Consider the following 27,982-nt stretch of genomic DNA (forward strand, 5'->3'; position numbering starts at 1 on the left):
CACGGTGGACCCGCCGGTCCCGCTTCCTTCAAATCCCCCAATTTCCCCGCTATATCCCAAGGACCCTTAGGAGACCGGCTGAAGCTAAAACGTGGCGGGGGGTCGCATCTGTGGCAGGGTAGCGGGCTTCTTCCAAAGCCATTTGCTTTTGAGCACCTCTCCCGCCGCTCCCTTCCCGACAGGTCCCGCAGGGTCTGGCGGCAGCCCTCAACCCCACTGTAACAAAGACTGGCCGGGGAAGGCAAAAGCGTGGGGAGGCGCGGCCAGAGATGGGAAGGGCGGGCCCCGCTCGCAGCAGCTGCAGCTTCCTCCCGAGTCCCCCGAGGGGCCTGAGTCACGGGCCGCCGCCCAGGGTCGGCGAACTAAGGGCGAGGGTCTGGACCCCTAGATTATTCCGGTTTCAAGGCGGGGAGCGGGTGAAGGCCCCTGGGACTAGAGAACGGAGGGTTAGAGGTTTCCACCAGAAGTGGGGAGTCTCAGAGCACAGTCCCACGGTGGACCCGAGCGAGGCCCCGCCCCCTCCTGGGGCCCCGCCCTGCGCCCCCTGAGCTCTCCCCATTGTCCTTAGACAAAGCGGTCGCCGCCCCCCGCCCGGCCCCCTAGTCTCTGTCTCTGTCCCTCCTCCTCTGCTCCCTCTTTCCCTCCTCCTTTCCCTCCCTCCCTCCTCCCCTCTCTTCAGTCTCCGGATCTCCCTCGCTCCCTCTCTCCTCCTCTTCCTCTGTCCTCTCTCCGGACGCCGGGCTCCTCCGCACCCCTTCCCCCGGGGGCCCCGAGGCGTGTGAGTTGATTAGGGGCTCAGACTTGGGGGAGGTATCTCCTCGCTCTCGTCCCCCCTCCCGTCCCTGAGCTGTCTGCTCTTTGTGCCGAGATTGTCTGTGTGGTCAGAGTGGGGTGAGGACAGCCGGCTATGGCAGGGTCCCTTGAGCGGGAACCGGGGCACCGGACTCGCAGGCTCTGGATCGAAAAGGCTTGGAGTCAGTCCTCGGCATGCCTGGGTCCCGGGACGCAGCGGGTGGGGGAGGACAAGGATGGGGTGACGCGACTGGATGAGGGTGGACATCAGGGTTCTGGGAACGTCTTAGCAGCTCAGACGCCTGGGTTCCAAAAGTCCCGGGGGAGGGTATTTCCCCTGACCCGCCTTGGGGGCGGAGTGCGCAGCGGAGGGGTGGGGGCTGGGGGCCCGAGAGGCGGGGCGCGAGCCGAGCTGGAAAGGGAGCCTGGACCTTTGGGGCCCGCGCTGAGACGCGCCGGGCTGCTAACGCGGCGCTCCCTTTCGCGCTGCCCCTGATTTCCCCTTCTCCCCTACACCTCTTCACTCTCTGCCCCCTCCTCACCTCCCCGACATCCCCTCAGGCCCCACAGGCTCCTTTCCGGCTGATTCCCTGCCTTTCCTTCCCGTTCACCTCTGGGTCCCGGTAAGTCAGTCTAGCCTGAACCTGATCCCCTCTCCGCTTCAGTCTTTTTCCTCTTCGCCCTCACTCCAGCATCTCCTTTTCGCTCTTTTCTCTCCTTCTCACATCCTTGGGACTGTCTTTAATACCCATTAACCCGAATTACCCAATCTGGCTCCCGCCTCTACCCCGAATCTCTACTTTTCCTCTCACATCACCTCCCCCCGACCCCCCAACTTAGCTCAGAGCTTTCCTCTTCACTTTTTTGGTTCCCTTCTTCTCTGCCCTCCCTTTTTCTCCCCTTTTCCTTCTGTCTTCATCCTTAGCTTCACTGCCCTTCTCTATATCCAACTTCTCCCCCACCACTTCCCTTCCCCCACCCCCAATCTCACCCCCCTGGGCCTCTCTGAAACCTCGCTTTCCTGTGCTCTGCCCCCAGTGCTCCCTACCCTCACGTGAAGTTGACCATGACCACCATCCCAGACTGGAAGCTACAGCTGCTAGCCCGGCGCAGGCAGGAGGAAGCAGCAGTTCGAGGCAGGGAGAAGGCAGAGCAGGAGCGCCTTTCGCAGATGCCAGCCTGGAAGCGAGGACTCCTGGAGCGCCGCCGCGCCAAGCTTGGCCTGTCCCCTGGGGAGCCTAACCCGGTGCCTGGGACTGCAGAGGCTGGACCTCCAGACCCAGAAGAATCTTCTGTCCTTCTGGAGGCCATTGGGCCAGTGCACCAGAACCGATTCATACGGCAAGAGCGGCAGCAGCAACAGCAGAGGAATGAAGAGATGCTTGCTGAGAGAAAGCCTGGGCCTCTGGAGGCCAGAGAGCGGAGATCCAGCCCTGGGAATTCAAGAGACCAGAGCCCCAAGGGAAGAGAATCAAGAGAAGAAAGGCTAAGTCCAAGGGAGGCCAGAGAGAGGAGGCTGGGGATAGGGGGAGTCCAAGAGTTGAGTCCCAGGTCTTTGGAGATCCGAGACTGGAGGCAAAGCCCAGGAGAGATGGGAGACCGGAGCTTGAGACTGTCAGAGGCTCGGAAGTGGAGGCTGAGCCCTGGAGAAACTCCAGAATGGAGTCTGAGACTGGGAGATCCTGGAGAACAAAGTCCCAGGAGAAAAGAGGTGGTGGAAAGTAGACTTAGCCCTGGGGAGTCTGGCAATCAGAAGTTAGCACTGACAGAGGCCCATAAATGGAGGCCTGATTCCAGAGCTTCTCAAGAACACAGTTTGGTACAACTGGAGGCATCAGAGTGGAGGCTGAGCTCAAGAGAAGAAAGAAAAGACTGCTTGGAGGAATGTGAAAGAAATGAAGAGAGGCCAATTCCAGGGACAGCCCCAGAAGAGACCACAAGACTATCAGAGACCCTGACAAGAGAGGCTCAAGACATCTCCAGAGATGTAGAGACAGCAGAACAGAGGCCCAGCCATGTGGAAGATGGTGAGAGGGGCTCAAGGTCCACCGAAGGATGGAAATGGACGCTGAATTCAGGGAAGGCTCGAGAATGGACACCCAAGGACACAGATACTCAGACTCAGAAACCAGAACCTCCGGAGTCTGCAGAAATATGCCTGGGGCCTCCTAGTATGGAGGCTGGAGAAGGGGAGCCCGAGAAGGAGGCGGGGGCTCAGAGCAGGCCTCTGAGAGCCCTGCAGAACCGCTGCTCTGCACCCTCCCCCCTCCCACCAGAGGACTCTGGGACTGTAGGCTTGAGACAGCAGGAAGAGGAAGCAGCAGAACTCCGGCCCCCACCATCAGCCCCTCTATCTCCCCCACCCCCAGCCCCAACTGCCCCCCAGCCCCCTGGGGATCCCCTCATGAGCCGTCTCTTCTATGGGGTGAAGGCAGGGCCAGGGGTGGGGGCCCCCCGCCGCAGTGGACACACCTTCACAGTCAACCCCCGGAGGTCTGTGCCCCCTGCAAGCCCAGCCACTCCAGCCACCCCAGCCCCAGCTGATGCTGCAGCCCCTGGGGCTGGGAAGAAGCGGTACCCAACTGCCGAGGAGATCTTGGTTCTGGGGGGCTACCTCCGTCTCAGCCGCAGCTGCCTTGTCAAGGGGTCCCCTGAAAGACATCATAAACAGGTAGGAGAGCTGCCAAGCCTGACTTCTTAGAAGCCTGCTTTCCAGTTCTCTCTGGACTCCAGTTTTTGCTTTTTTATACCCCTGCATTCTTGTCTTCCTCTATTCTTTCTGGTTAATTCCTGCCACCTCCCTTCCTCCCTCAGCACACACACCCTTCCTTCTGGTAGCCCTCCTTTGCCATTCATGTTGGAGCCCAAGGATCCTCCCCAGCAATCAACTGCTGTGTCTGGGTGTGTCATTTTCAGGGTGTGCCCAGGCTGCTCCTTCTGTCTTCCCTCCGGCTCTGAGTCTTCCTCCCCCTTTCCTTTCTTTTCCTTTCCTTTGCATCTGTGACCCACCCAAACCCATATGGTGGGAAATAAGTGACACAACCTTGGAGCCACGAGAGCAGGGTCACTGGGGTGAAAACACAGCTTTGGAAGGGAGAGAATCTGGAGGCAGGAAACCTGGGGAGTGGAGAGGAAGGTTTTAGGGAGAAAAGACAAGGAACAGGAATTGGAGGAAGGTCTCAGCTCCAAGGAAGAGGGGGACAGAGTTGAGTAGGAGCATCCCAGGACTGGGGGGGGGGGGGGAGGAAAGAACAGGGCTGGTCAAAGAGCAGAGAGAAGGCTTTTGAACCCCAAGTCTGCCCCATGGGAGAGGCGCACACAGATGCCATTTGAAGTGGGTGACCTCGGGGTTGCACACTCCCAGCTGGGCCACTGCTGCAGACAGTGCTTCCTTCTCTCTCAGGACAAGAAAAGCCTTCTCCTCTTCCAAAATACCCCTGCCCCCTCCCTGTCCTTCCTCTCAGGGCTTCCCCCTCCCTCCCCAGAACTGGCTCAGCCATTGGTTTTCCCCTCTGTTCCTGCCACCCTGGCCTTTCCTTCCCCTCAGGGTACAAAAAGAGAGAAGTACATTTGAAGGCCCTCAGCTAAGAGCTGGGACTGGCCAGGGTACAGTGGGCGTTAAGGACAGGGATGGGGGCTGAGGCTGGAAAAGGGTCAGAGGTTAGACTTGAACAAGGACATGCAGAGAAATGGGAAGGGCTAGACTAACTTCTCTCCCTAGCTCTGGCTCAACTCCTTCCCTGGACACACCAATCAGTTTCCAGCTTGAACATATCCAGGGAGAGAACAGTCCCAAACTCACATGTCCCTCCACCAAACACAAATCTTCCCTGGGCTACAAGGCCCTGTCTCAGCCTCAACCCATGTGTTAACATACTCAAATTTGATTTTCCTCATCCTCAGGTATCAGTGCCACACCACAAGGATGAAAGATCATGGTTAAGCTTAGAGTTCTTTACGGAAACTTAAGCTCCAGCCTTGGCTACTGTACTTGGGAGTCTATCCCAGCCCTTTGACAGCTATCTGCCCTTTCCCCTCAGGGCTAGACCGATGCAGAGGAAGGAGGACCGGAAATTCTCCCTGACTGAGGTGTTGAGAATAGTCACTTCCTACTGAGGTTGACTTGTGCTTTGGGGAGGAGGCTTGTGCCCTTAGGGAATGAGCAGAGGGAAGGCAGGAAGCTCTGGGGTCAAGGCCCCAGGACCATCAGAGGGGAGCCAGGAACCCAGTGCAGAGCTGGACCTATGATGGTGACCATACCTAGGTCAGGCAGTAGGGGGGCCGGAAGTTGATCATCCAAACAGGAAGCCTGGGGTGGGGGCCGGAAGGCTGGTGGGGCTGAGTGGTGAACGCTGGGCCATGGGCCTGCCAGAACTACGCTCAGGATGTGGTGAGAGAATAAGGAAGCAGCCATGCTGGGGTGGGGGTGGGGAAGAGGCACAACAGAGTTCCCTAGATCCAGCCACCTCACCCGCTGTCCTCTCTCAGGCCTCTCTCTGTGTCAGTGCCCACTTGCGTGCCTTGTCCCAGTACTGTCACTAAGGCTAAAGGATAGAAAGACCTGACTACCCGTGTCCTCACCTTCTATAAATAACTCATTTGCAGGCTGCTTCTATCAAACTTAACCCTACCATCAAGAGAGAAACCCCAGCCCTGCCACTGAGCCCAAGGATGGGCTGTGGTTGGTGCCCTTCCCCAGGGGCCCCTCTGGCTTGAGACCTGCCACTCCCTCTCCAGCCCCCTTGTGACCTTATATAGCTGATGTGAGAGAAGCTAGTGGAGTGAGTCACCTCCCTTCTAGTCCCCACCCCCCCATGCAGGCTGTGCATTCCTGAGAAGCCCAGTCAGAAGATGGGGGGAGCTGTGAGGAGAGAGGCAAATGGGGGGCATAGACTGGGCAAATAAAATTAATCCTTTTGCAGAATGGCTAATAAACTACAGAGGTTGTTACTCAAAAGAGGATATGAAAACCAAAAGGAGTTCCCAAAATTGTGGGTAAATATGTCAACAACAGAACCAGAAAAGTCACTTTTGAGAAGGTGGGATGTTAGCAGTCCGATTACTATCAATTGATTCTACCACCATTTCTACAGATATGGACTGGAGTCAACTGTGTACAGACTAGGCCACCCCACATCTTGTCCCCCCCCAGCCACGGTCCCAAGAAAGGACCCTTACCTTATGCATTGCAACAACTTCCAATCTGCTTTCAACATCAGACACAAGTATAAGAAGTAAGTACAGTCAGCACTTTGAACCTGAGGGTTCCACATCCCTGGGTTCAACCAAGTGCAGATCGAAAATATTCAGGGTAAAAAAACTCATGCCTGTACTAAACATGTACAGACTTTGTTGTTGTTGTCATTATTCCCTGAACAATGCAATATAACAACTATTTGCATAGTATTTACGTTGTATCAGGTATTATTAGCGATACAGAAATGATTTAAAGTATATGGGAAGATGTGTGTAGGTTATATGTAATACTACACCATTTTAAATAAGGGACTTGAACACCCAATCATTTTGGTATACAAAGGTGTGCTGGAACCAATCCCCCAAACGCCAAGGGACAACTGTATATCCTATAGTAGGTTAGAAGGGGGTAAGTGATTGGGGAAAAAAAAAATTAAGCAGGGGTAAATGTAACTTAGAGTGTCAGGTGGTGGGGGGATAGAGTGTGCAAAAAATTTTTTTTTGGTGGTGGTGGTGTTAGGGTTTGAACTCAGGGCTTCACACTTGCTAGGCAGGTGCTCTACCACTTGAGCCACTCCTCCATCTCTTTTTGCTCTGGTTACTTTGGAGATAGGGTCTTGCTTTTTGTCTAGGCAGCCTGGACTATAATCTTCCTATTTTATGCTTCCTGTCCTAGCTAGGATGACAGGCATGCGCCACCACACCAAGCTATCAGTTGAAATGGGGTCCCACAAACATTTTTCCTTTGACTGGTCTGGAACCGAGATCCTCCTGATCTCAGCCTCCCAAATAGCTAGGATTATAGGCGTGAGCCGCTGGAGCCCAGGTTGAATGTGGCTACTTTTGAATAGAGTGACTGGGAGGGGGAGAGATATGAGGATATCTTGGGGAAGAGTGTTCAGGCAGAGGGAACAGTCAGTGGAAAGTCCCTGAAGTGGGATTGTACCTGGCCAGCTTAGAGGAACTCAGACCAATATGGCTGGAGTGGGTGAGGATGCCAAGGTGAGTGGGAGAACCACATTGGGAGCAGCCTATAGGCTTTGGTCAGGCTCTGGCTTTTGCTTTAAGTAAGATGGGGAGCTACTGCAGGATTTGGAGCCTGGGAGTGATACATGTATCCCTGCTTCACATAGAGCCTCAGGTGTCATACCCCATATAGCCCCTACCAACCACTGTGCAGGTACCATCCTCACACCTCAGTTCACTTGGAGACTCGGGGATGCAGAGTCCCAGCCCCAAGTCTCCCCAACAGACTCTGCCTGAGTAGATCATCTGGATCCTTCCAAATAGTTCTCACAGAATGATCCAGTTTTTCTCCCTAATACCTTTGGCTTCCATAGTTAATCCTGCCATACCCCTTCATCCTGACCTTAAGAAAGGCTCTGAGAACAGCTGGGGCTCCCTTGCTCTTGAAACAGCCTTTTAAAGAAGGGTTTTCTACCCTCTTTTCTGCCTCTGTCTGTGCCCCTTCATTCTGGCGCTCTGTCCACTCTCACTCTGTGTTTGCCTCAACTTTCCTTTCTGCCCTTATTACCATCCCCAGCTGTAGGGACTTGGGTCATTTTCTCCCTCCTGTGTCGGGGATAGGTCTTTTGGCTACTCTGGGCCTTTCTGTTCTATTATGCCCTGTCCTATCACTTTTGCTGCAGGTCTAGCCCAGCTTTAGGAGGAGAGGAGTGAGTGGAGCAGTGGGGCAGGTGTTCAGGGACCTGGGTTTCCCAGGGGACAGGGGCTGAAGGTGTGGAAACCAGCATACCTATTTTTGCTTCTTCTGCCTGGGACTTCCTCCCAGCCAGCTCTTTTTGATGGTTCAAATCTCACCTCCTTGGAAAGCTACCTCATTGCCCCCAATGTACTCAAAGGCTCTGTTCTGACCATAGGACTCACCTCCATGTATTTTAATTTTTACCTCTCTGCCTCCCACACGCTGAAGGTAAGGGACCTTGGTCCTGTATTACTCACTGCCCTCAGGCCCTTGTGAGCACTAGGCCAAAAGTCTGTTGTTGCCGGCACCCGGGGCTCACGCCTCTAATCCTAGCTACTCAGGAGGCAGAGACCAGTATCGCGGTTCCAAGCCAGCTCCGAGACTCTATCTGGAAAAAAAAAAAAAAATCACAAAAAAGGCCTGGCGGATTGGCTCAAGGTATAAGTCCTGAGTTCAAACCCCAGTACCACCACGACAACAAAAATGTCCGTTGTTTCTGAATTATGTGATTGAAGAGGGAAGAACTAGGATTGGAGAGTCATACCGCAAGGAAAACTGGATCCCAGAAGGGATGGAGTGGTGAAGAGCGGGGTGCCTAAGCCCAGCCCCCACTCCCACCTTCCATCTGGTCCCTTAGGCTTCCCTCATGGTCCCAGACTCCCAGTGTGGAGTTTGCCTCACTCTTTCCATCCCATCCCCAGCTCAAGATCTCCTTCAGCGAGACAGCCCTGGAGACCACGTACCAGTACCCCTCGGAGAGTTCAGTACTGGAGGAGCTGGGCCCGGAGCCCGAGGCCCCCAGTCCCCCCAGCACCCTAGCGACCCAGCCCGATGACGATGAGGACGAGGAGGAACTGCTGCTGCTGCAGCCCGAGCTGCAGGGCGGGCTGCGCACCAAGGCCCTAATCGTAGGTAAGCAGGGACGCGGCCGGCCCGATGGCGCCCCCTGGTGTCACGGGCACCGAGGTCCAAAAGGGAAGCGAGAGGGTTCCGTGGTGATCCTTGAAGCCGGCTTGACAGCACCTCAAGCTCAACCCCTCGCTGGTTGTTGTTCTTGTGCTCCTTCTTCTCTTATGGTACTGGGGGTTGAACTCACTTTGCGTGTCCAGATTTCAAAACTAAGGCTCTTCTGAGCCCTCCAGCCTAGTTAAAAACAGGAGTGAGCTGGAGGCGGATGGCTCACGCCTGTAATCCTAGCTACTCAGAAGGCAGAGATCAGGAGAATCACAGTTCGAAGCCAGCCCGGGCAAATAGTTCTCGAGACCCTATCGTAAAAACCCATCATAAAAAAGGGCTGGTGGAGTGGCTCAAGGTGTAAGCCTTGAATTCAAGCCCCAGTACCCGGAGGAAAAAAAAAATAATAAAAAAGGTCTGGTGGAGTGGCTCAAGCAGTAAGAGTGCATGCCTAGCAGCGTGAGGCCCTGAGTTCAAACTCTAATGCCACCAAAAAAAAAGGAAACCAAAACAGGAGTTGTATCAGGCAGGCCTGAGTTTGAATTCCAGCCTGTCTTACTTGTGTTGTGATCTCAGAGAATCCATCTGACCTCTGGCCTCAACTTGTCATTTATGAAATGAGGTTAATAATAAACTATCTCCTGGGCTGGCAGTGTAGCTCAGTAGTAGATTGTGTGTCTGAGGTCTTGGGTTCAATCCCAGCGCTGTAAATAATAATAATAGTGATAAAAATAATAACTACCTTCTGCAGTTGAGAGAATTGAGTCATTTTTGTGAAGTACTAGAACTAGATATTAAATTATTTAACCTCTTCTGAGATTACTATGAGATTAGATGAGTTGTAAGAATGCCTAGTGCAGAATCCCAGCTGAGTGTTGGCTGCTGTTACTAGTGGTAATAAGCACCAAGACTTGGAAGAGCCAGGCGCTGGTTGCTCATGCCTGTAATCCTATCTACTCAGGAAGCAGAGATCAGGAAGATTTCGGTTTGAAGCCAGCCCAGACAAATAGTTCTAAAGACCCTATCTCGAAAAAATCCTTCACAAAAAAGAGCCGGTGGATTGGCTCAAGGTGTAGGCCCTGAGTTCAAGCCCCAGTACTGAAAAATAAAATCTTGGAAGATGGTATAGAGCTTCCTGTATGCCAGCTACCCTTCAGTTTGGGAAGGGGGAAGAGATGGGAGGCAGCAGCCCTTACTCACTCTCTATTCTGATTACCTCCTCTCCTGCAGATGAGTCCTGCCGGCGGTGACCATCTTCTGACATGGGGACGTACTTCCCTCCTTCTCAGAACTGAAGATCCTAGAGCCCGGATGATCCAGAGCAGACAGACCCTGAAAATGAGCCTGGCAGGAAGGGCAACCAACATCTTCCAACTTGCTTTCCCTATCCCGTTTCTGGAGGCAGAGCCAATTGCCTAGTTTCCACCCTATCCCCAAGGTCCTTTAGTGTGGGTTAGGACAAATGGGCTGGAGCATTCTTGGTGATCCAAGAGTAAGCACCAAGAACTCACTTGGGGTAGATATGAGGCAACCAACCCCCCTCCATCTCCATGACAGGGTACACTCCTTACCACACCCTTCCTTGACTCTCCACCACTCACTAGGAACCCTTAGGATTTAAGCACTCATCTTCCTGGAAGGTCTCAATTCCACTCCATTTACAGAACATCTTGCTATCACCACCATCCCTTCCCTGGGTCACTGCCCCTTTGTTTACAGCTCCTGTCTCCTCTCTTGACCACAGCCTGGTTTACAAATCCCACCAGCTCCCAGCCCCACCTGCCAAGTCCCAGGTTTACAAGTCACACCTACTTGCCCTTCCTCTGCTGTCCCCTCCATTTGTCTGAGAGTGACCTGGAAGTGTGGCTTCCTGCACATTTGCTCAGTATTATTGTGTCTCAGTATTCTCCAAGAGGGAAGGCTGGGGATCCTATCTCTGTCCCCCATGTGAGTTATTTAATTCTGTCCCTCCTAATGGTTCACAACTGAATTGAATTGCAGTGGTGTGGGGGAGCTAAGGAAGCACTCCCCTCGCCCATTGCTCTTTCTTGCCTGATTTGTTTTTTAACTTTCCATAATAAAATGGAGCTCACTCCAACTCTCTTCTTGCTTCTATTTCTTTAGAAAAAAAAAAAAAGGGTGCATGTGACGTGAGACTGTTGGTTGTGGGAGGGGAAATGATAGGCGGAGGAACCAGGAATTTGGCACTGACTTACAGAAAGGGGTCTGGGGAGCTGCGCATGGGTTTTATGAAGGATAAGCAGCAGTCATGAGGAAAGGCAGTTGATGTGTCCACTAGTCTAGAAGTGCTGTGTGTGAGGACAGACTGTCAGTTGAATTCACTGCAGTATTCCCATACCTGACATCCAGAAGACACAAAAGGAATGAATGACTGAGTACATAAAAGAACAGATGAAGAAAACCAAACAGTTGGAAGCAGAGGTCACTCTGAGTTGAAGGGTTCCAGATTCTGAAGCCAGCTACCATGAAAGCCAGGTAGGGTAGGACACACAAGCCATGTGGCTAATCAAGAGCCATTTATTAAAGAGTTGGGACCATGAATACTAAATCTGAAACTGCTGCAAAGTTAGTGAGTACGTAGAGAAGTTCTGTGTCCTGGGTTCTCTTCTGAAAGACCATAACTTTTATATTCCTACAGGTTTAAGAATCACCAGTAAGTAATTCATGACTTTGCAGTCCAAGTATAGTTGATACCAGGGGATTCTCCCATTTCAAAGACACCTTTGTCTACAATGTGAAACATCTATGTTTTACTCATCAGGGTTTGTTTTGGCTTTGGTTTTGGTTTGAGACTCTATATTGTACAGGCTTGTCTCAAATTCCTGTCTCAGCTTCCCAAATAGTTGAGACTACAGGTTTAAGACACCTACATCTAGTTGGGTTTTTGTTTTGTGTTTTGATTTTAGCTATCCAGCCTAGTAAAGACATAACTGAGTAGTCACAGTCCTATCTACCTACCTACCTACTACATGTTGCTTCTCTTGGACTAGTCAGAAACCCTCTTTTTTTTTCTTCTTCTTCTTTTTTGCGGTACTGGGGCTTAAACTCAGGGCCTTCACCTTAAGCCACTTTGCCAGCTCTTTTCTGTGATGGGTTTTTTCAAGATAGGGTCTTGTGAACTATTTGCCCACAACTGGCTTCAAACCGTGATCCTCCTGATCTCTGTCTCCTGAGTAGGTAGGATTACAGGTGTGAGCCACCCGCACATGGCTTTTTTTTTTTTTTAATACTAAAAAAGCAAAAAGTTCTTAAATTTACTAGGAAGATGGCAAAAACAGCCTGAGGTGGTTTGGATATTGGGGGAAACAAAACAGCTACATAAGTAGCTAATTTATAGATAAAGATCCTAATCAGTTGTGACCCAAAAAAGGCCTGGGCACGAAGCTGTGAGATACTAGTGATGTCACAGTCCATTTCAGAAACAGAAAATGAGCCTGGCTGGGGGCTCACGCCTGTAATCCTAGCTACTCAGGAGACAGACATCAGGAGGATCTCGGTTCAAAGCCAGCCCAGGCAAACAGTTCTCCAGACCCTATCTAGAAAAACCCCAATATAAAAAACAGGGCTGGTAGAGTGGCTCAAGTGGTAGAGCATCCACCTAGGAAACCTAACAAGTATGAGGCTCTGGTAGGAGGTTATGCAGCCTGGGCAAAAACTTGAGACCCTACTTGAAAAATAACTAAAAGCCAAAAGGTCTGAAGGCAATGGTAGAGTGCTTGAAAGTGGAAGGCCCTGAGTTCAAACCCCAATACTGCCAAAAAGAGAGAGGGAGAGAGAGGAGTGGAGAAGAGGATTTCTGAGCACTCCAGAGGGAGAGGCAGGAGGACCATGAGTTCGAGGCCAGTCTGGACTACACAAGATCCTGTGCCTACAAACAAGAGTGTCTCCCTATGTTGCCATAGATGGTAGGGAACTCCTGGGCTCAAGTGATTCTCCTGCCTCAGTCTCCCAAATGTCTATAACTACCTAAATAAGAGATGTCTATAACTGCTTAAATAAGAGATACCAGTGAATTTCTCAAGCTGTTAGCAAGGTACAGTTCGCCTTTTTTAACCTTCCCAAGTTTCCTCTTGGAGTTCATCCCTTAGGACTAACTTGCATTCACTCCTGGGAAGGATAGCAGAAAGGTCACTCCTAATCAGCACAGACTAATCTTTTTTTTTTTTTTTTTTTTTTGGTGGCACTGGGGTTTGAACTCAGGGCCTCACACTTGCTACGCAGGCACTCTTACCACTTGAGTCATTTCACCAGCCCTTTTTTTTTTTGTGGGAGGGGAGAACATAGTTTTTTTTTTAATAGGGTCTCGCGAATTATTTGCCTGGGGTTGGCTTCGAAACGCGATCCTCCTGATCTCTGCCTCCTGAGTAGTTAATATTACAGGCTGAGCCACTGCGGCCGGCTCTCTCTCTCTCTCTCTCTCTCTCTCTCTCTCTCTCTCTCTTTTTTTTTTTGGTGGGACTGAAGTTTGAACTCAGGACTTCACGCTTGCAAAATAGGCGCTCTACAGCTTGTGCCACACTCCTAGTTTCTAATTGGTCCTCATCTTCCAATTTAACATGCAACCTGCTCCCCTTACCTTCCATTATTATTATTATTTTTGTGTGTGTGTGGTACTGGGGCTTGAACTCGGGGTCTACACCTTGAACCACTCCACCAGTCCTTTTTTGTGATGGGTTTTTTGGAGATAGGGTCTGGCGAACTATTTGCCCGGGCTGGCTTGGAACCGCTATCCTCCTGATCTCTATGTCCTTAGTAGCTAGGACCCAGCTACCAGCGCCCGATTCCTTCCGTTATTTTTGATTCCATAGAATCTACACATTTTACTTATTTATCATGTATCTCATCTCCCCGAACCCACAATGCAAAATTCGGAGAGATATTTCTGTCTGATTTGTTCTCTGCTCTATTCATAGCAACTGAAAATGCCTAGCACACCTTAGGCACTCCCAATTCGTTGCTTTTATTAAAGGGAGTGGAACGCTCGCGTGCTGACTGACCATCAGGGGGCGACAGAGAGATCCAGCAGAGACAAAAATGAAAGTCAGGAAAGATTCTGCGAGATTTAAACTCGCTCGGCCACCGTAGTAGCCGGAACAGTGCAGCCCCTTCCGGATTCTGCAATACGGGAAGATCTTTTGGAGTCGCTCAAAAACGAACTCCGGAATCTCAACGCAGCTCCTTCGTGGAGCTGAGGCCCCAGCCCAGCGCTCCAGGCCTCCGACGGGCCCGGTATTGGCGCGGCTGCTCCGGACGCCTCAGGGCTAGAAGTAGGGAGCCTGGGTCGCCATGGCGACGTCGGCGGGGCTGGAGCGCTGGGTTCAGGAGGAGCTGCACTCGGTGCTGGGACTGAGCGAGCGGCACGTCGCCCAGTTCCTGATCGGTACCGCGCAGCGCTGTGCCTCCGCCGAGGAGTTCGTGCAGCGCCTGCGAGACACCGATACCCTGGACCTCAGCGGCCCGGCCCGGGATTTCGCGCTGAGGCTCTGGAACAAGGTGTCTGGAGGGATGGGCGGAGCGGGGCGTGGGAGCCGCGGGAGGTGGGGTGGAGCTGGGGAGGGCCCTTAGTCCACGTTAGGCTCAACTTGTATCTTTGTCCTCTGTCACCTGGACAGCGTGCTAGGCATTGGGCGTTCAGCTCAGTGAAGACAGAGGAGGCCTTAAGTGTTGGGTCAAGTGTTTTAGAGCAATGTTTTCGCAATGTTTTCTTTTTTTTCCAACTTGAACCTGCGTATGATCCATACAGTTCTCTTGTTAAAATGCAGATTCTAATTCGGTAGAGATGTTACTTCTACATTTCTAACAAGTTTCCAAGTGATGCTGGTGGTCTCCAGACCACAGTTTGAACAGCGAGTCTATGCAGTGGTGTGTTGTAAGCTCTGTGGGAGGACAGAAGAGGTAGGAGTACAGATCAGGAAAAGCAGATCCAAAGATTCCTGGAATTTGCCAGGTCGAGAGTGGGGAAAGGTATAATAGGTGAACTCCTGGTGGGCAGGAGTGTGCTTTTCTTGTCTTTGGCTATTCCTCCTACCTAACAGTTGCCTGCTCAATAAGTATATAGAAAGAGTAAAACTATTTAGACAATGGCAACAGCCTGGGATGGCTGTCCATAGGGTGCTTGAAGAGAGATGAGGTTAGAATGTAAGTGCTGTGAGTGTAACTCAGTGGTCAGGTACTTGCCTAGTCTGCATGAGATTCTGAGTTGAATCTGCAGCACAAAGCAACAAAAACAAAAACCAAACAAAAAGAGTAAGTGCCAGTCATTAGGGTAGGGGCATTATGTATCTGTTCAGCCCTATGTAGTGTGTCCCTGGAGTTTAGTACTGTGCCGGGCGTGTGACCACACTGTCAAATTCAAAATAATTCTTGTAGCATGTCAGTCCTTGTGTAGGAATGATTTAATTGTTGGGAAGAATAGAGCTGTGAGAAAGAGACTGAGCAATTAAGAATTGGGTTTGAGAATTTAAGCTGAAAGGGCAGAGATTTTTTTTCTGTGTATTCTTGTACCTGGTGCATGGGACAGGCTTCAATAAATGTTTGTTAAATAGGTCACTGAAAGGAAGATCAGAAGCTGAGGGGCCTCATTCAGGCTGATGAACATAGAGTGAAGTAATGTAGAATGATTGAAGGCTGTTTGTTTTTTGTTTTGTTTTGTTTTTTGCGATACTGGGGTTTGAACTCAGGGCCTCATGCTTGCTAGGCTTGTTAGGCTTGCTAGGCAGGCACTCTACTTCTTGAGCCACTCCACCAGCCCCGTTTTGTGTTAGGTATTTTCAAGATAGCGTCTCATAAACTATTTGCCTGGGCTGGCTTCGAACCATGATCCTCCTGAGTGGTTACAATTACAGGCATGAGCCACTGGTCCCTGGCTTAAAGCCTGACTTAAGATCAAGTAATTCCTTAAATTAAGAGCAGAGCTAAGCTGGTGGTTCACCCCTGTAATCCTAACTACTTGGGAGGCTCAGGGTTTGAGCCCAGCCCAGGTAAGTAGTTTGTAAGGTCTCATCTCCAGAATAACCAGAGCAAAATGGACTAGAAGTGTGGCTCAAGTGGTAGAGCGCCTGTTTTACAAACACAGATCCCTGAATTTAAACCTCAGTCCCACCAAGAAAAAAAAGAACAGATCTAATAGGGGTGCTCACAGTCCTTTATCTTCCCTCTACTAACAGGTGCCACACAAGGCAGTGACAGAAAAGCCAGCTCGGGCAGCAGAGAGAGAGGCCCGTGCTCTGCTAGAGAAAAACCAATCTTACAAGTTGCTGGAAGACAGTGAGGAGAGCAGTGAGGAGACTGTGGGTAAGGCCGGAAGCAGCCTCCAGAAGAAGCATAAAAAACGGAAACACCTCAGGAAGAAACACTGGGAAGAGGAGGAAGAGGAGGAGGAAGAGGTTTCTGAGACAGGGAAGAAGAAGATAGAGTAAGTCAGCAGCATGGAGAAGGAGGATAGGGCTGGTGGATCATGGATGGTGGATCTAGATGCCTCTTTTTGATGCTCTGGGCTGTGCTGCGTTGCAGAGAGGGTAAACAGCAGACAGAGAAGCCAGAATCAGAGGACGAGTGGGAGCGGACAGAGCGCGAGCGCCTTCAGGACCTAGAGGAACGTGATGCCTTTGCTGAGCGGGTTCGGCAGCGCGATAAAGATCGGACTCGCAATGTCCTGGAGCGGTCAGACAAGAAGGTGCGTAGAAGCAGCACCTTCTGTAATTCCTCAAGGTCCCTAAGCTAAATCTGAGGGCCACTCCGATTGCAGAGACTGTGATCTCTGGGAAAAGAGGAGCCATCTCCAGGGAAGTGCTCCTCTCTGCAGTGAGAGGAGCCTTGTGGGAAACAGCTAAGGTAACTCTTGCAGTACACAGAAAACCATAGAAATTCTTCACTTACGGGACATTTCCTTGTGCTCATTCGGAGGGTCCAGTCTGGACAATCTAAGGGGACTGGCAATGATAGGATATGAGGGCTTTTGGGCGTCATGCCCCTCCACTCTTGGTTTCTTCTCCTAGGCTTATGAAGAGGCTCAGAAGCGCCTCAAGATGGCTGAGGAAGACCGGAAAGCCATGGTGAGTCCCAGGGCTCAGGAAGCCAAGATCACAAGATAAAAGGAAAGACTGTGGTAGAATGATTGGCCATAGGGAAAGGGGATAGAGAGGTAGTTCAGTGAGGATGCTGATGGAGTGGTCACGTCTCCAGAGGAAGGGATTTGGTTGATAAGAGCCAGCTGAAGACAGAGTTAAATTGTAGAGAGAAGAAATCTCCTCGTGAACCCTCCTTGGCACTTTAGGGTCAGATCATTCTGTATCAATGAGGAAATGTGGCTTTTCCTATTCCTGAGACTTAATGAGACCTCAGGCAACTAGAATGTTGTTAAACAGGTGACTGGAGGCAAGGGGCATGGCAACTGTCCCATTGCCTGGAGGTATGCTGACCATTCAGTTTAGGGTCACCATCTCCAAACACCTCCCACCTAATCTCTGCTTCCCCCTGTGGCTTTGTGATCTCCCTGTGGTTTCCTGAGTTGGTCTTCTCGCAGAAAGGCGTGGAGCCCTTGTAATTCATGAACTGAGTCTATGGTGTGAGTCTAGGTAGAGTAAACAGTTTTCCAAAGGCTTGGTCTTGTTAGAGTGACACTAATTTCTCAAAAGAATTTTGAGACTCTTGAGGTCCTAAGAATGGCCTCTGGCCCTCAGGTCTCTCCTGACCAAACCATCTCATGTCCTGTCCCACAAATGACTAGTTAGAGGTTTCTGAGAAATCTCTCAGTGAAGCTGTGGTGGTTTTATTTGCCCAAATTTAATTTTTCTTTTCTTTTTTCAATTACACAAAATTTCAAACAAATAGAAAATTTGACTGAGGATGTAACTCAGTGGCAGAGTGCTAACACACACAAGAACCTGGGTTCAATCCCCAGCACCTCCAAAAAAAAAAAGAGAAAAGAAAGGTTGGAAGAAAGTATAGCAAACATTTTACATACTATTTGAATTTAAAAATGGCTGGTGCATACTTGTAATCCCAGCACTCAGGAGGTTGAGACAGGAAGAATCAAGAGTTTGAGACCAGCCTGGGCTACACAGCACTATCTCAGAAAAAAAAAATTGCTAATATGCAATGGTTTTTGTTATTGTTTCTTTGCCTTTTCAGTTTTGGATGATTTAAGAATTTTAGACATTGTGGCATATATGTCAGCATGTATCTCCCAAGAATAAAGACATTGTTCACTAAAACCACAGTGCCATGTCACACCCAAGAAGATGAACAATAGTTTTTGTGTATCAGTAGGAATAAGTCTACAATAGTTTCCCCATATCTTTATTTTAATTTTTTGGTGGGACTAGAGTTTGAACTCAGAACTCTGCACCTGCAAAGCAGGTGCTCTACCACTTGAACCACACCTCCAGTCCATTTTGCTCTGGTTATTTTGGGCATGGGTGTCTTGAGAGCTATTTGTCTGGGCTGGTCTTGAACTGCAATCCTTCCAATCTCAGCCTCCCAAGTAGCTAGGATTATAGGAGTGAGCCACCTGTGCCTAGTTCCCAGCGTCTTTAATAATTGCTTTAACAACTGCTTTTTCCAAAGCAGAATGCAGTAAGGACTCATGTGTTGTATTTGGTTGTTAGGCCTTAAGTTTTCTTTGTGTTCTCTTTTGTCCTGTACGATGTCCTTATTTGCTTTTTGTTTTGGCTGGTAGTGTGGTTTGAACTCGGGGAGGGCCTCATACTTGCTGGGCATGCACTGTACCATTTGAACCACATTCCTAGCTCATTTTTCTTTACCATTTTTTAAATATGGTCTGGTGCTTTTGCCCAAGGCCAGGCTCAGTTTTCAACCTCCATCTCTCGCTTGTCTGGGATTACAGCTCCATATCACTATACCTGGCTTGTTCTTTGAAATAGGGTCTTGCTAACTTTTTGCCTGGGCTGACCTTGAACCTCTATCCTCCCAGCTGTGTCTCTCAAGCAGCTGGGATTACAGGCATGAGACACTATGCTTGGTCAATTATTTGTGCTTGTTTTGGGGAGTGAGATAGGAGAATAACCTGGGTTTAAACTCAGGGACCTAGGCAAGTGCTGTACCAGTTGAGCTGTGTCTCCAGCCCCAATTATTTGCTTTTAATTACAAATTTCCAAAGTAAGGAAATTCATTAATGACATTTTTTTTCCATTTTTTCATGCGTATGTCACACTGGACTCGTGAGTGAATGTTTATTTTTCAGCATTTTATAATCTCATATTCTTTTGGTGCTCAAATTGTCCTGATTTTTTTTGTTTGTTTTTGTTTTTGAGGCAAAGTCTCACTATATAGCCCAGGTTGGCCTCACACTTTCTTTATAGTCCAGGCAGGCATCAAACTCATGATCCTCCTTCCTTGGCCTCCTGCTGGTGGGATTAAAGGCATGTACCACCAAAGCTGGCAGTTTATTTATTTATTTTTTTGAGACAAAGTCTTCCTGTGTAGTCCAGGCTGGTCTCAAACTCACAGTTTTCCTGCCTCTGCCTCCCAAGTGCTAGGATTATAGGTAAGTGACGCCACACCCAGCTTCAGACTGCCGTGGTTTTTTCCCCCATATTCGAAAAAAAAAAATCATTGCCTCACCCATCAGGTAGAAGGTTGAAGGTGCTTTATTGTGGTACTCAGATTAGAGCACAATCATTAACTCCATTCACAGAACAAACAAAAATCTGAGCAACTAAATAGGACTAGAGCTCCCAAATGTGGGGCACTGTGGGGCTTTGCTCTGAAGCAGCGGAGGTTGTGATTGCAGGGAAGATGATGTTGCCAAGCCGGAAGGCTCACGGTTAGAGCCAGCATGGGTCTTAAGTATATTGCTAGTTCTCTGCTGCAGTCCATCGTATGTTCTGGGAAGCCTGTGGCAAAGGTAGAAGCCAAGTAACACACTGTGTGGACGGAGAGGTTAGACCCAGAGAGCTAACTGTCCCTGGTTACAATTTGCCTTCCAGAAACTCCGCCACTCTAGTCCCCAATTTTTATATCTTATTAGTGCACCTACCCCAGCATTTGGCCATTGAGTTTTAGACAGTAATTGGAACTAAAGACTGCCTACTCTTGGCTCTCTTGTCTCAGTGGTTTTTAGTTTGTGATCTTGCTTCTAAATATTGGGTCCACGTTTTTTATTTGCCCCTTCCCACTAATTTCACTAAAATAATAAGAGCAAAGTATTCAAACAATTGCCCTGATGTAAGTATACTGACAAAGATTGTATCGCTGCTCAGAGGAGCTTCCAGCTAGATGCTGCTGCTGGAAGGCAGTGTGTGTAGTCAGTGTATGGCACTCCAAAGAGGCCCAGCTATGGGCACATCATTAGTGAGGATGCATGCTGCAGAGGGAGGGTGGAGGGTTTTCATGGAGGTTTTCACACTTCAGGGTAGGTAGGGGAGGGTGTTGCTGCCCTTGATGAGGATTTGATTGTCCCTTCCTGGCCCAGGTCCCTGAACTGCGAAAGAAATCCCGCCGAGAGTACCTGGCGAAGCGGGAACGAGAGAAGCTGGAAGACCTGGAGGCAGAGCTGGCTGATGAGGAGTTCCTCTTTGGGGATGTGGAACTGAGTCATCATGAGCGCCGGGAGCTCAAATATAAGCGGCGAGTGCGGGATCTGGCCCGGGAATACCGGGCAGCTGGAGAGCAGGAGAAGCTGGAGGCCACCAACCGCTACCACATGCCCAAGGAGACCCGAGGACAGGTGAGTGAAGCCTTGTCACCTCAGGGGGTGTAGCAGTGCCTTGACTGGCTTTTTCCTTTTCTTGTCTTTCCCAGTGGGCAGGTTAATGACAGGAGGAGGGCACTGGGCAAGGAGGGCTACCCCATCTTCTGGCCTTCACATGCTTCTCTCTCCATAGCCAGCTCGAGCTGTGGACCTAGTGGAGGAGGAATCGGGTGCCCCTGGGGAGGAGCAGCGGCGCTGGGAGGAGGCCCGGTTAGGAGCAGCATCCCTGAAGTTCGGGGCCCGAGATGCTGCTTCCCAAGAGCCCAAGTATCAGCTGGTGCTGGAGGAGGAGGAGACCATCGAGTTTGTCTGTGCCACTCAGCTCCAGGGTGATGAGGTGAGAAGGAGAAGCCTGGGACAATATGAGGAGGCTTCAAAGCTGGCATGGAGCTCACAGCCCTCCCTTCCTTCCTTAGGAGCCGTCAGCTCCACCCCCATCAGCCCAGGCCCAGCAGAGGGAATCCATCCAGGCTGTCCGCCGAAGCCTTCCGGTGTTCCCATTTCGAGAGGAACTCCTGGCTGCCATTGCTAATCATCAAGTCCTCATCATTGAAGGCGAGACTGGCTCAGGGAAGACCACCCAGATACCGCAGTACCTCTTTGAGGAGGTTGGTCATCACACCCTCCCGTGGCTGGGTCTGGACATTGAGGCTCAGACTTGTCAGAGTGCCTTTCCCGATATTTTGAGGAGTTGTTTACCTGCCTTTTCCACTAAATCATGAGGTTCTTGAGGATAAAGACCATATCGTTTTTGCATGTCTCTTCTCATTTCCTGCCATGATATCTGTGCCTGCTAGGTGTTCAGTACATTCAGATTGGGAGGATGAGTAGATAGATGAAGAAGGGTGTGCCTAAATGTGGACCTCTTCAACACAGCTTGACCTCGGCTCCTCTGTCAGGTCCAAAGAAGGAGGAGTTAAAGGGCTTGGCTTTTAACCTTTTCTCCCCCATTGCTTCTGGGTTTTCTCAGCTGATCTGTTCCTTTACAGCTCAAGTCTAGTAAAGCCCTGACCACGACCAGAGGCCTAGCTGCAGACCCAAAGGACTGCAGGGCTGGTTGAACACATCTTTGAGGGAGTCTTCCTATTCATTTGCCTTTCTTTTTTGTTTTTAGCTTCTGTTCTCTCCTTTCCCCCTGCACCACCTGGCTTTTACAACTTCTTTCTCTGAACCATGGCTGGCCCTAGGGGGCATATTTAGCAGTTATTTTCTTCTTTGTCATTCAGGGTTACACAAAGAAAGGTATGAAGATTGCCTGCACCCAGCCCCGGAGAGTGGCAGCCATGAGTGTAGCCGCTCGTGTGGCCCGGGAGATGGGTGTGAAGCTTGGGAATGAGGTGAGATCTACAGGATGTTAGGGGTGAGGGTGTCCTCTAGGGTCTGGGACGCAGTCCACACTGTTGGATTCAGGATCGTACACCACATGTCCAGACATTGGTCCTGTTTCCCCTGTTCTCGAGTTCCCCTAGGGAGCATTAGCCCACTCTTGTTGGCTAATGGCTCCCTTGTCCAGGTTGGCTATAGCATCCGCTTTGAGGACTGTACATCAGAGCGAACGGTCCTCCGCTACATGACAGATGGAATGCTTCTCCGGGAGTTCCTCTCGGAACCTGACCTTGCAAGTTACAGGTATGCAGAGGCCCCCCCTTCTCATAGGAAGGTCATCCTTCGCTCTTCCCCTGCTTTGCTGTCCTCTCCTCCTCAGTGCCTTCCTGTCTCTTTTAATCTCTTTCTCTCCTTTCTTCCCACCCAGCCAGTTTGGCCATTGCTACCCTGCTTTGCCTTTCTTTTCCTTGCCTTTACCTTACCTTACTTTACCTTACCTTGCCTTTCCTCTTAGCATATTCTTACTTCTGCTGCTTCTAATATGAATATCTGCTGACTCTTAGCAGACTCTTGGTTTTGATCCAGAGATAATCTCACTTGTCCCAATCCCATCTTCCAACCTGTACATCTTAACTGATTTCGTCTGCCAAGGCCTAGATAGGCTGCAAACCACAGGGCTCTGGCCTTTGCTCACTTTCTGTCTGTATTACATAACTGGGATGCTGTCTTCTCCTTAGGCCCCTCCCCCTACATTCATTCTTGGGTCCTTTGCTTCCATCCTTCCCTTTCTCCCAGGGGACCTGGTGTCCAGTCCTGCATTGTCCACCTCTCTTCCCTTACGGCTCCCCCATTCCTTCCCCAGTGTGGTGATGGTGGATGAGGCTCACGAACGGACCCTGCACACAGACATCCTTTTTGGGTTGATCAAAGATGTTGCCCGCTTCCGACCTGAGCTCAAGGTCCTGGTAGCTTCAGCCACGCTGGACACTGCCCGGTTTTCCACCTTCTTTGATGATGCCCCTGTCTTTCGAATCCCTGGCCGCAGGTTTCCAGTTGACATCTTCTATACCAAGGTGTCCCCTCAGGGAAGATGGGCTTAAGTCTGAGGCAGGAAAACTGGAGCCTTAGGAGGAGATTGTCCCTAGGAGGGAAGGGCAGAATGGGAAATCCAAAGGGTAAAGAGTATGTTGGACCAGGCGCCGGTGGCTCACTCCTGTAATCCTGGCTACTCAGGAGGCAGAGATCAGGAGTATTGCGGTTCAAAGCCAGCCCAGGCAAATAGTTCCATGAGACGCTATCTCGAAAAACCCTTCACAAAAATGGGGCTGGTGGAGTGGTTCAAGGTGAAGGCCCTGAGTTCAAGTCCTAGTATCAACAACAAAAAAGAGTATATTGGGCTAAGAGGAGAATAGAAATTTGTCTAAACAGGTGGTCCCCCGTGACCCCATGTCTTCTTCCTTCCCAGGCTCCAGAGGCCGACTATCTGGAAGCCTGTGTTGTGTCTGTGCTGCAGATCCATGTGACCCAGCCGCCTGGGGATATCCTGGTGTTCCTTACAGGACAGGTGAGTGCTGTAGTGAGAAAGGGAATGGTATATCCTGGGAAATACAGGGCTGTTGTGTGGGCCTCTGTGACTCTGGGACTCCTGGTGCTCTCCCACTCCCACATCTAGGAGGAGATTGAAGCTGCCTGTGAGATGCTCCAGGATCGCTGCCGCCGACTGGGCTCCAAAATCCGGGAGCTCCTGGTGCTGCCCATTTATGCCAACCTGCCCTCTGACATGCAGGCTCGAATCTTCCAGCCCACGCCCCCCGGAGCCCGAAAGGTCAGTTGGAGAAATCTCCACTCTTCACTCTACAGTGCACACTGTGTGGTAGTGAAATAGAAGGTGTGAAATGGACATTGCCTCTGGGCTGGAGACAGAATGAACGTGACACAAACAAGGAAATAACCAAGTGCATGATCCAGGGAGCAGGTACTGTAGAGATTCAGAGGAGAAAGGAAGTCCTGTGTATGCCAGGAAGTGGGGTTTGAAATGGACCTTTGAGAAAAACTGGGGAAATGTCAGAGGAAGACCCAAGGTGTGCTAGAGGTCAGAATGGAGCAGGTGGGCTTAATGGGAGGCTCATGTGTTGAGGCAATGGGCCAAAGCCAAATCTGATTTGGGCCGAAATGAAGGGGAGCTTTGGCAGGTGGAAGAATTTGAACTTTAGATTGGGTAAGTGGCAGGATTTTGAGCAGAGATGTAACTTTCAGTCAATAAATATTTAATGAGGGGTAGAGTGTTTGCCTAGCATGCATAGCGTGCGTGAAGCACTGGCTTCAATCCCCAGCACTGCACACACACACACACACACACACACACACACACACACACAAATTCGTGTGTACCGATACGCCAGTTATAATTTTAGGGGATGAGGACATAGTGATGAGTTCTAGCCTCCCAGAACTTGCATTCTAATAGAAGGAGGCAGGTTGTATTTTAAAAAAAGACTATCCTGGTTGCCATGTGATTGATACAGAAACTGACTGTTACAGGAAGTGATGTGTGAGCTAGAAGTGTGGCTCAAATGGTAGAGTGCCTGCTAATCTAGCACGAGGTCCTGAGTTAAAATTCCAGTATTGCCAAAAAAAAGAAAAAAGAAAAAGAGTGATATGTGAAGATGAATATGGAAGTGGTGGTGGGAAAGATGGGGACAAACCTGGACATGCCCATCTCCCATATCTGAAAGAAAAACCCTCACATTTCCTTTCTGCATTGTTCCCCTACAGTCTGCCATCCCCACTTCTCTCATCTTCCACCAGCCTTGTCCCTTTTCCTGATCTTGGACACTAATTTCGTCCACTCCTGCCCCTCACTGTACCTGTTTCTCCACTGCTAGATTTCCAGGATTACTTTTTCTGGGTATCCAGGTGGGTGGGATCTCTGGGTGACACCATGTCTTCTCACTTAGGTGGTTGTGGCCACAAACATTGCAGAAACATCACTCACCATTGAGGGCATCATTTACGTGCTGGATCCAGGGTTCTGTAAGCAGAAGAGCTACAACCCCCGCACAGGCATGGAGTCGCTCACAGTCACACCCTGCAGCAAGGTCAGCCTGGTTCTCTCCAGGGTAGAAAAATGCAGAATGGTCCCATAGGAAGGGTTTAACTCAGAGCAGGATGGGATGAGCAGTCTGCATTCTCCCAGATTTCTTTGTAAATATTGCCCTCTTTGTTTCCTCTGACCACATCATCAGCCAGCCTGCCTGTCCTTTCTTTCCAGGCTTCAGCCAATCAGCGGGCTGGCCGAGCAGGTCGGGTGGCTGCAGGGAAGTGCTTCCGTTTATATACAGCCTGGGCCTATCAGCATGAGTTGGAGGAGACCACAGTGCCTGAGATCCAAAGGACCAGCCTGGGCAATGTTGTGTTGCTACTCAAGAGCTTAGGTGATTGAGCTACCCAGTGCTCCTGAGAGGGAGATGGGGTGCTGAGGTCACTGGTCCAGTATGGCAACTCTGTTCTATCCTTTATACCTTTCTCCAGGGATCCATGACTTAATGCACTTTGACTTCCTGGATCCCCCACCATATGAGACCCTACTTCTGGCTTTGGAGCAGCTTTATGCTCTGGGAGCCCTCAACCACCTGGGAGAGCTTACCACGGTGAGGTAGCAGGACAGGATGAAGTAAGGGGTTGGATGGCTCTGGACAGCCCTGTCATGGTGGAGGGGAACCTGAGGGAAGACTGACCTCAACTCCCTTTCTTCTCCTTAGTCTGGCCGAAAGATGGCAGAGTTGCCGGTGGACCCCATGCTATCTAAAATGATCTTGGCCTCTGAGAAGTAAGCCTCCCTGCCAACCCTGGGCATGCTCTGTCTTTGGGGCTGTCTCCTTTTTTTTTTCATCATATTCTTCAGCAAGTAATAAGTTTATAAAGAACTCTTAATGCCACTTTTGAGACCCACTATATTAAACACAGTCCTGTGATTGATTGTAATATTAAATGGGCAAGATTAACAAATACAGAAAATCCACAGACATGAACAGAAGTGGAAGATTTTCCATCTGTGAGAGGTACCTTAAGAGAGGGTGCTTTTGGAACTTGCTCCTTCCTAAAGTTTCAGGCTGAAACACTTAGATGTAGTACTTTTAAAACCATTCTTCAGCCAGTGGCTCATACCTATAATCCTAGCTACTCAGGAGGCAGAGATCAGGAGGATCATGGTTTGAAGCCAGCCGGGGCTAATAGTTCTCAAGGCCCTATCTTGAAAATACAAAACACAAAAAGGGCTGGTGGAGTGGTTCAAGTGGTAGAGCGCTTGCCTAGCATGAAGCCCTAGCATGAGTTCCAACCTCAAACCTCAGTTCTGCCCAAAAAAAAAAAAAATGCCATTCTTCTGCTGTGGTTGAGGTCAGAGATCTTTCCTTAAACACATAAGCACACTGCAGCACCCTTAGAAGTCCCTGGTGCTTCCTGCCCCCATGGATATCCTGTGTAACTGTTTCATCTGTGCCGCCACCCACCTCTCCACCCTGCAGCTGCTGTCACCAGAATCTGTTTGCTACCTGATTTGTAGCCACTGTCCCAACTGGCCTTCCACACATGAAAAGCATCCATCATAGCGATAATTTTCCCTTCACTGTGTATCTGTTCTTAGGTTTCTGGCTTTGAACTTTCATCTTTTTTCTTTTTTGCCCAGGTACAGCTGTTCAGAGGAAATCCTGACAGTGGCTGCCATGCTCTCTGTCAACAACTCCATCTTCTATCGGCCCAAGGATAAGGTTGTGCATGCTGACAATGCCCGTGTCAACTTCTTCCTCCCTGGCGGGGACCACCTGGTTCTACTAAATGTGTATACACAGGTCACTGGGCTTGGGTGAGTGGGAATGCGGGAGACTTAGGAGACTGTAGTTCTGCTGTATACTTAAGCACAGCCCCCTCTTCACAGTGGGCCGAGAGTGGCTACTCTTCCCAGTGGTGCTATGAGAACTTTGTACAGTTCAGATCAATGCGCCGAGCCCGGGATGTGCGGGAGCAGTTGGAGGGGCTCTTGGAACGTGTGGAAGTTGGTCTGAGTTCTTGCCAGGGGGACTACATCCGAGTACGAAAGGTCAGTGTTTCTTCAGTCTGCTGCTGTCTGCCTAGGACCTCCTGAGGAGCAAGCTTCTTTCTTCCGAGGGCGTGCAGCAGTTACCCAGCCTGTGCTCTGCCCTGGATGGAAGATACGTTCTCTGAAGCTTGTTTTTCCCCAGGCCACTAGCTTGTTCTGTGTGTTCTTCACATAATCCCTACCTTTCTACTTCTTCAAAAGCCTGAACTACAAAGGTTGTGAGGGGAGGACCCCCCACATATCTTCCTGACCCGTTTCTTCCCTATCTGCTTCTTAGGCCATCACTGCTGGTTACTTTTACCACACAGCACGGCTAACACGCAGCGGCTACCGCACAGTGAAGCAGCAGCAGACGGTGTTCGTTCATCCCAACTCTTCCCTCTTTGAGCAGCAGCCACGCTGGTTGCTCTACCATGAACTTGTCTTGACCACAAAGGAGTTCATGAGACAGGTAAGGGAACATTATCTACCGAGGTAGGTGGAGATTGTATGGGGAGACCACATGCTGGCAAGCTAAGAACCCAGGCTCATGTTGCTGGGACTGGCACAGAATGCAAACCAAAATGCATTGGTTTAATACAGGCTCAGATGGAAAGACATCCTAACAGCTGTCTCATTCCGAGATCTGAGAACAATAATTCACTCAACAAATATATTAATATGGTGTTTAAGGAGCTGGGGCTAACAAACGAAGCAGATGTCTGTCCTCACAGAATGTAGTTTAGTCTTTTCATTCCAGCCTTTTCTCAAGGATAGCGCTTACTTGGTATCTTAAATACATGTAGAAATATGTCTGCCCTTTAGAGTATATAATATAGCCAGGCACCTTTTTCCCTAGCCTTGAAGTCAAAGGGGAGAGAGAACCTCAGGCCACACACCCAAGATTCTAGAGTGGAAAGAAGGGAACCTTACTTTTTCTCTCTTGTAGGTACTGGAGATTGAGAGCAGTTGGCTTTTGGAAGTGGCTCCTCACTACTATAAGGCCAAGGAGCTAGAAGATCCCCATGCTAAGAAAATGCCCAAAAAAATAGGCAAGACACGAGAAGAGCTGGGGTAGAGCAAGGGTCACAAACAAAGGGAGCACAAACAGAACCTGACACCGGCACCTCCTTTTCCTTCTTTACATTATTTAATATCTATTAAATAAAATTATTTTTGGAGTAAAGCTTGTGGGAAC

General features: G+C 50.0%; 2 protein-coding genes across 4 annotated transcripts; both read left to right on the forward strand.

The window, feature by feature from the left end:
* Window positions 1-655: 655 nt before the first annotated feature.
* Ppp1r18 (protein phosphatase 1 regulatory subunit 18) lies at window positions 656-10,745 on the forward strand. 3 transcript variants are annotated; one of them, XM_074082587.1, is made up of 5 exons: window positions 707-778; window positions 1,354-1,415; window positions 1,831-3,463; window positions 8,395-8,605; window positions 9,878-10,745. In XM_074082587.1, exons 3-5 carry the CDS (start codon window positions 1,859-1,861, stop codon window positions 9,895-9,897), a joined length of 1,836 nt encoding a protein of 611 aa, XP_073938688.1. In that variant the 5' UTR covers window positions 707-778; window positions 1,354-1,415; window positions 1,831-1,858; the 3' UTR covers window positions 9,898-10,745. The 3 variants fall into 3 exon arrangements, with proteins under 3 accessions (XP_020030476.1, XP_073938688.1, XP_073938689.1); XM_020174887.2 differs by lacking the exon at window positions 1,354-1,415 and having other exon boundaries at window positions 656-778; XM_074082588.1 differs by lacking the exons at window positions 707-778; window positions 1,354-1,415 and adding an exon at window positions 879-974.
* A 3,031-nt stretch (window positions 10,746-13,776) lies between these two features.
* On the forward strand, window positions 13,777-27,970 carry Dhx16 (DEAH-box helicase 16). Its single transcript, XM_020174888.2, has 20 exons — window positions 13,777-14,161; window positions 15,835-16,082; window positions 16,181-16,343; window positions 16,666-16,722; window positions 20,103-20,357; window positions 20,515-20,718; window positions 20,798-20,989; window positions 21,608-21,718; window positions 21,895-22,010; window positions 22,570-22,780; window positions 23,173-23,271; window positions 23,380-23,532; window positions 24,665-24,805; window positions 24,979-25,141; window positions 25,239-25,357; window positions 25,469-25,536; window positions 26,395-26,557; window positions 26,644-26,805; window positions 27,083-27,256; window positions 27,734-27,970. The coding sequence occupies exons 1-20, from the start codon at window positions 13,955-13,957 to the stop codon at window positions 27,860-27,862; spliced, it is 3,135 nt and encodes a 1,044-aa protein (XP_020030477.1). The 5' UTR covers window positions 13,777-13,954; the 3' UTR covers window positions 27,863-27,970.
* The last annotated feature ends 12 nt before the right edge of the window (window positions 27,971-27,982 follow it).

The sequence above is a fragment of the Castor canadensis genome, chromosome 8 (genome assembly GCF_047511655.1).
Source record: "Castor canadensis chromosome 8, mCasCan1.hap1v2, whole genome shotgun sequence".
In the NCBI taxonomy this organism is placed as follows: Eukaryota; Metazoa; Chordata; class Mammalia; order Rodentia; family Castoridae; genus Castor; species Castor canadensis.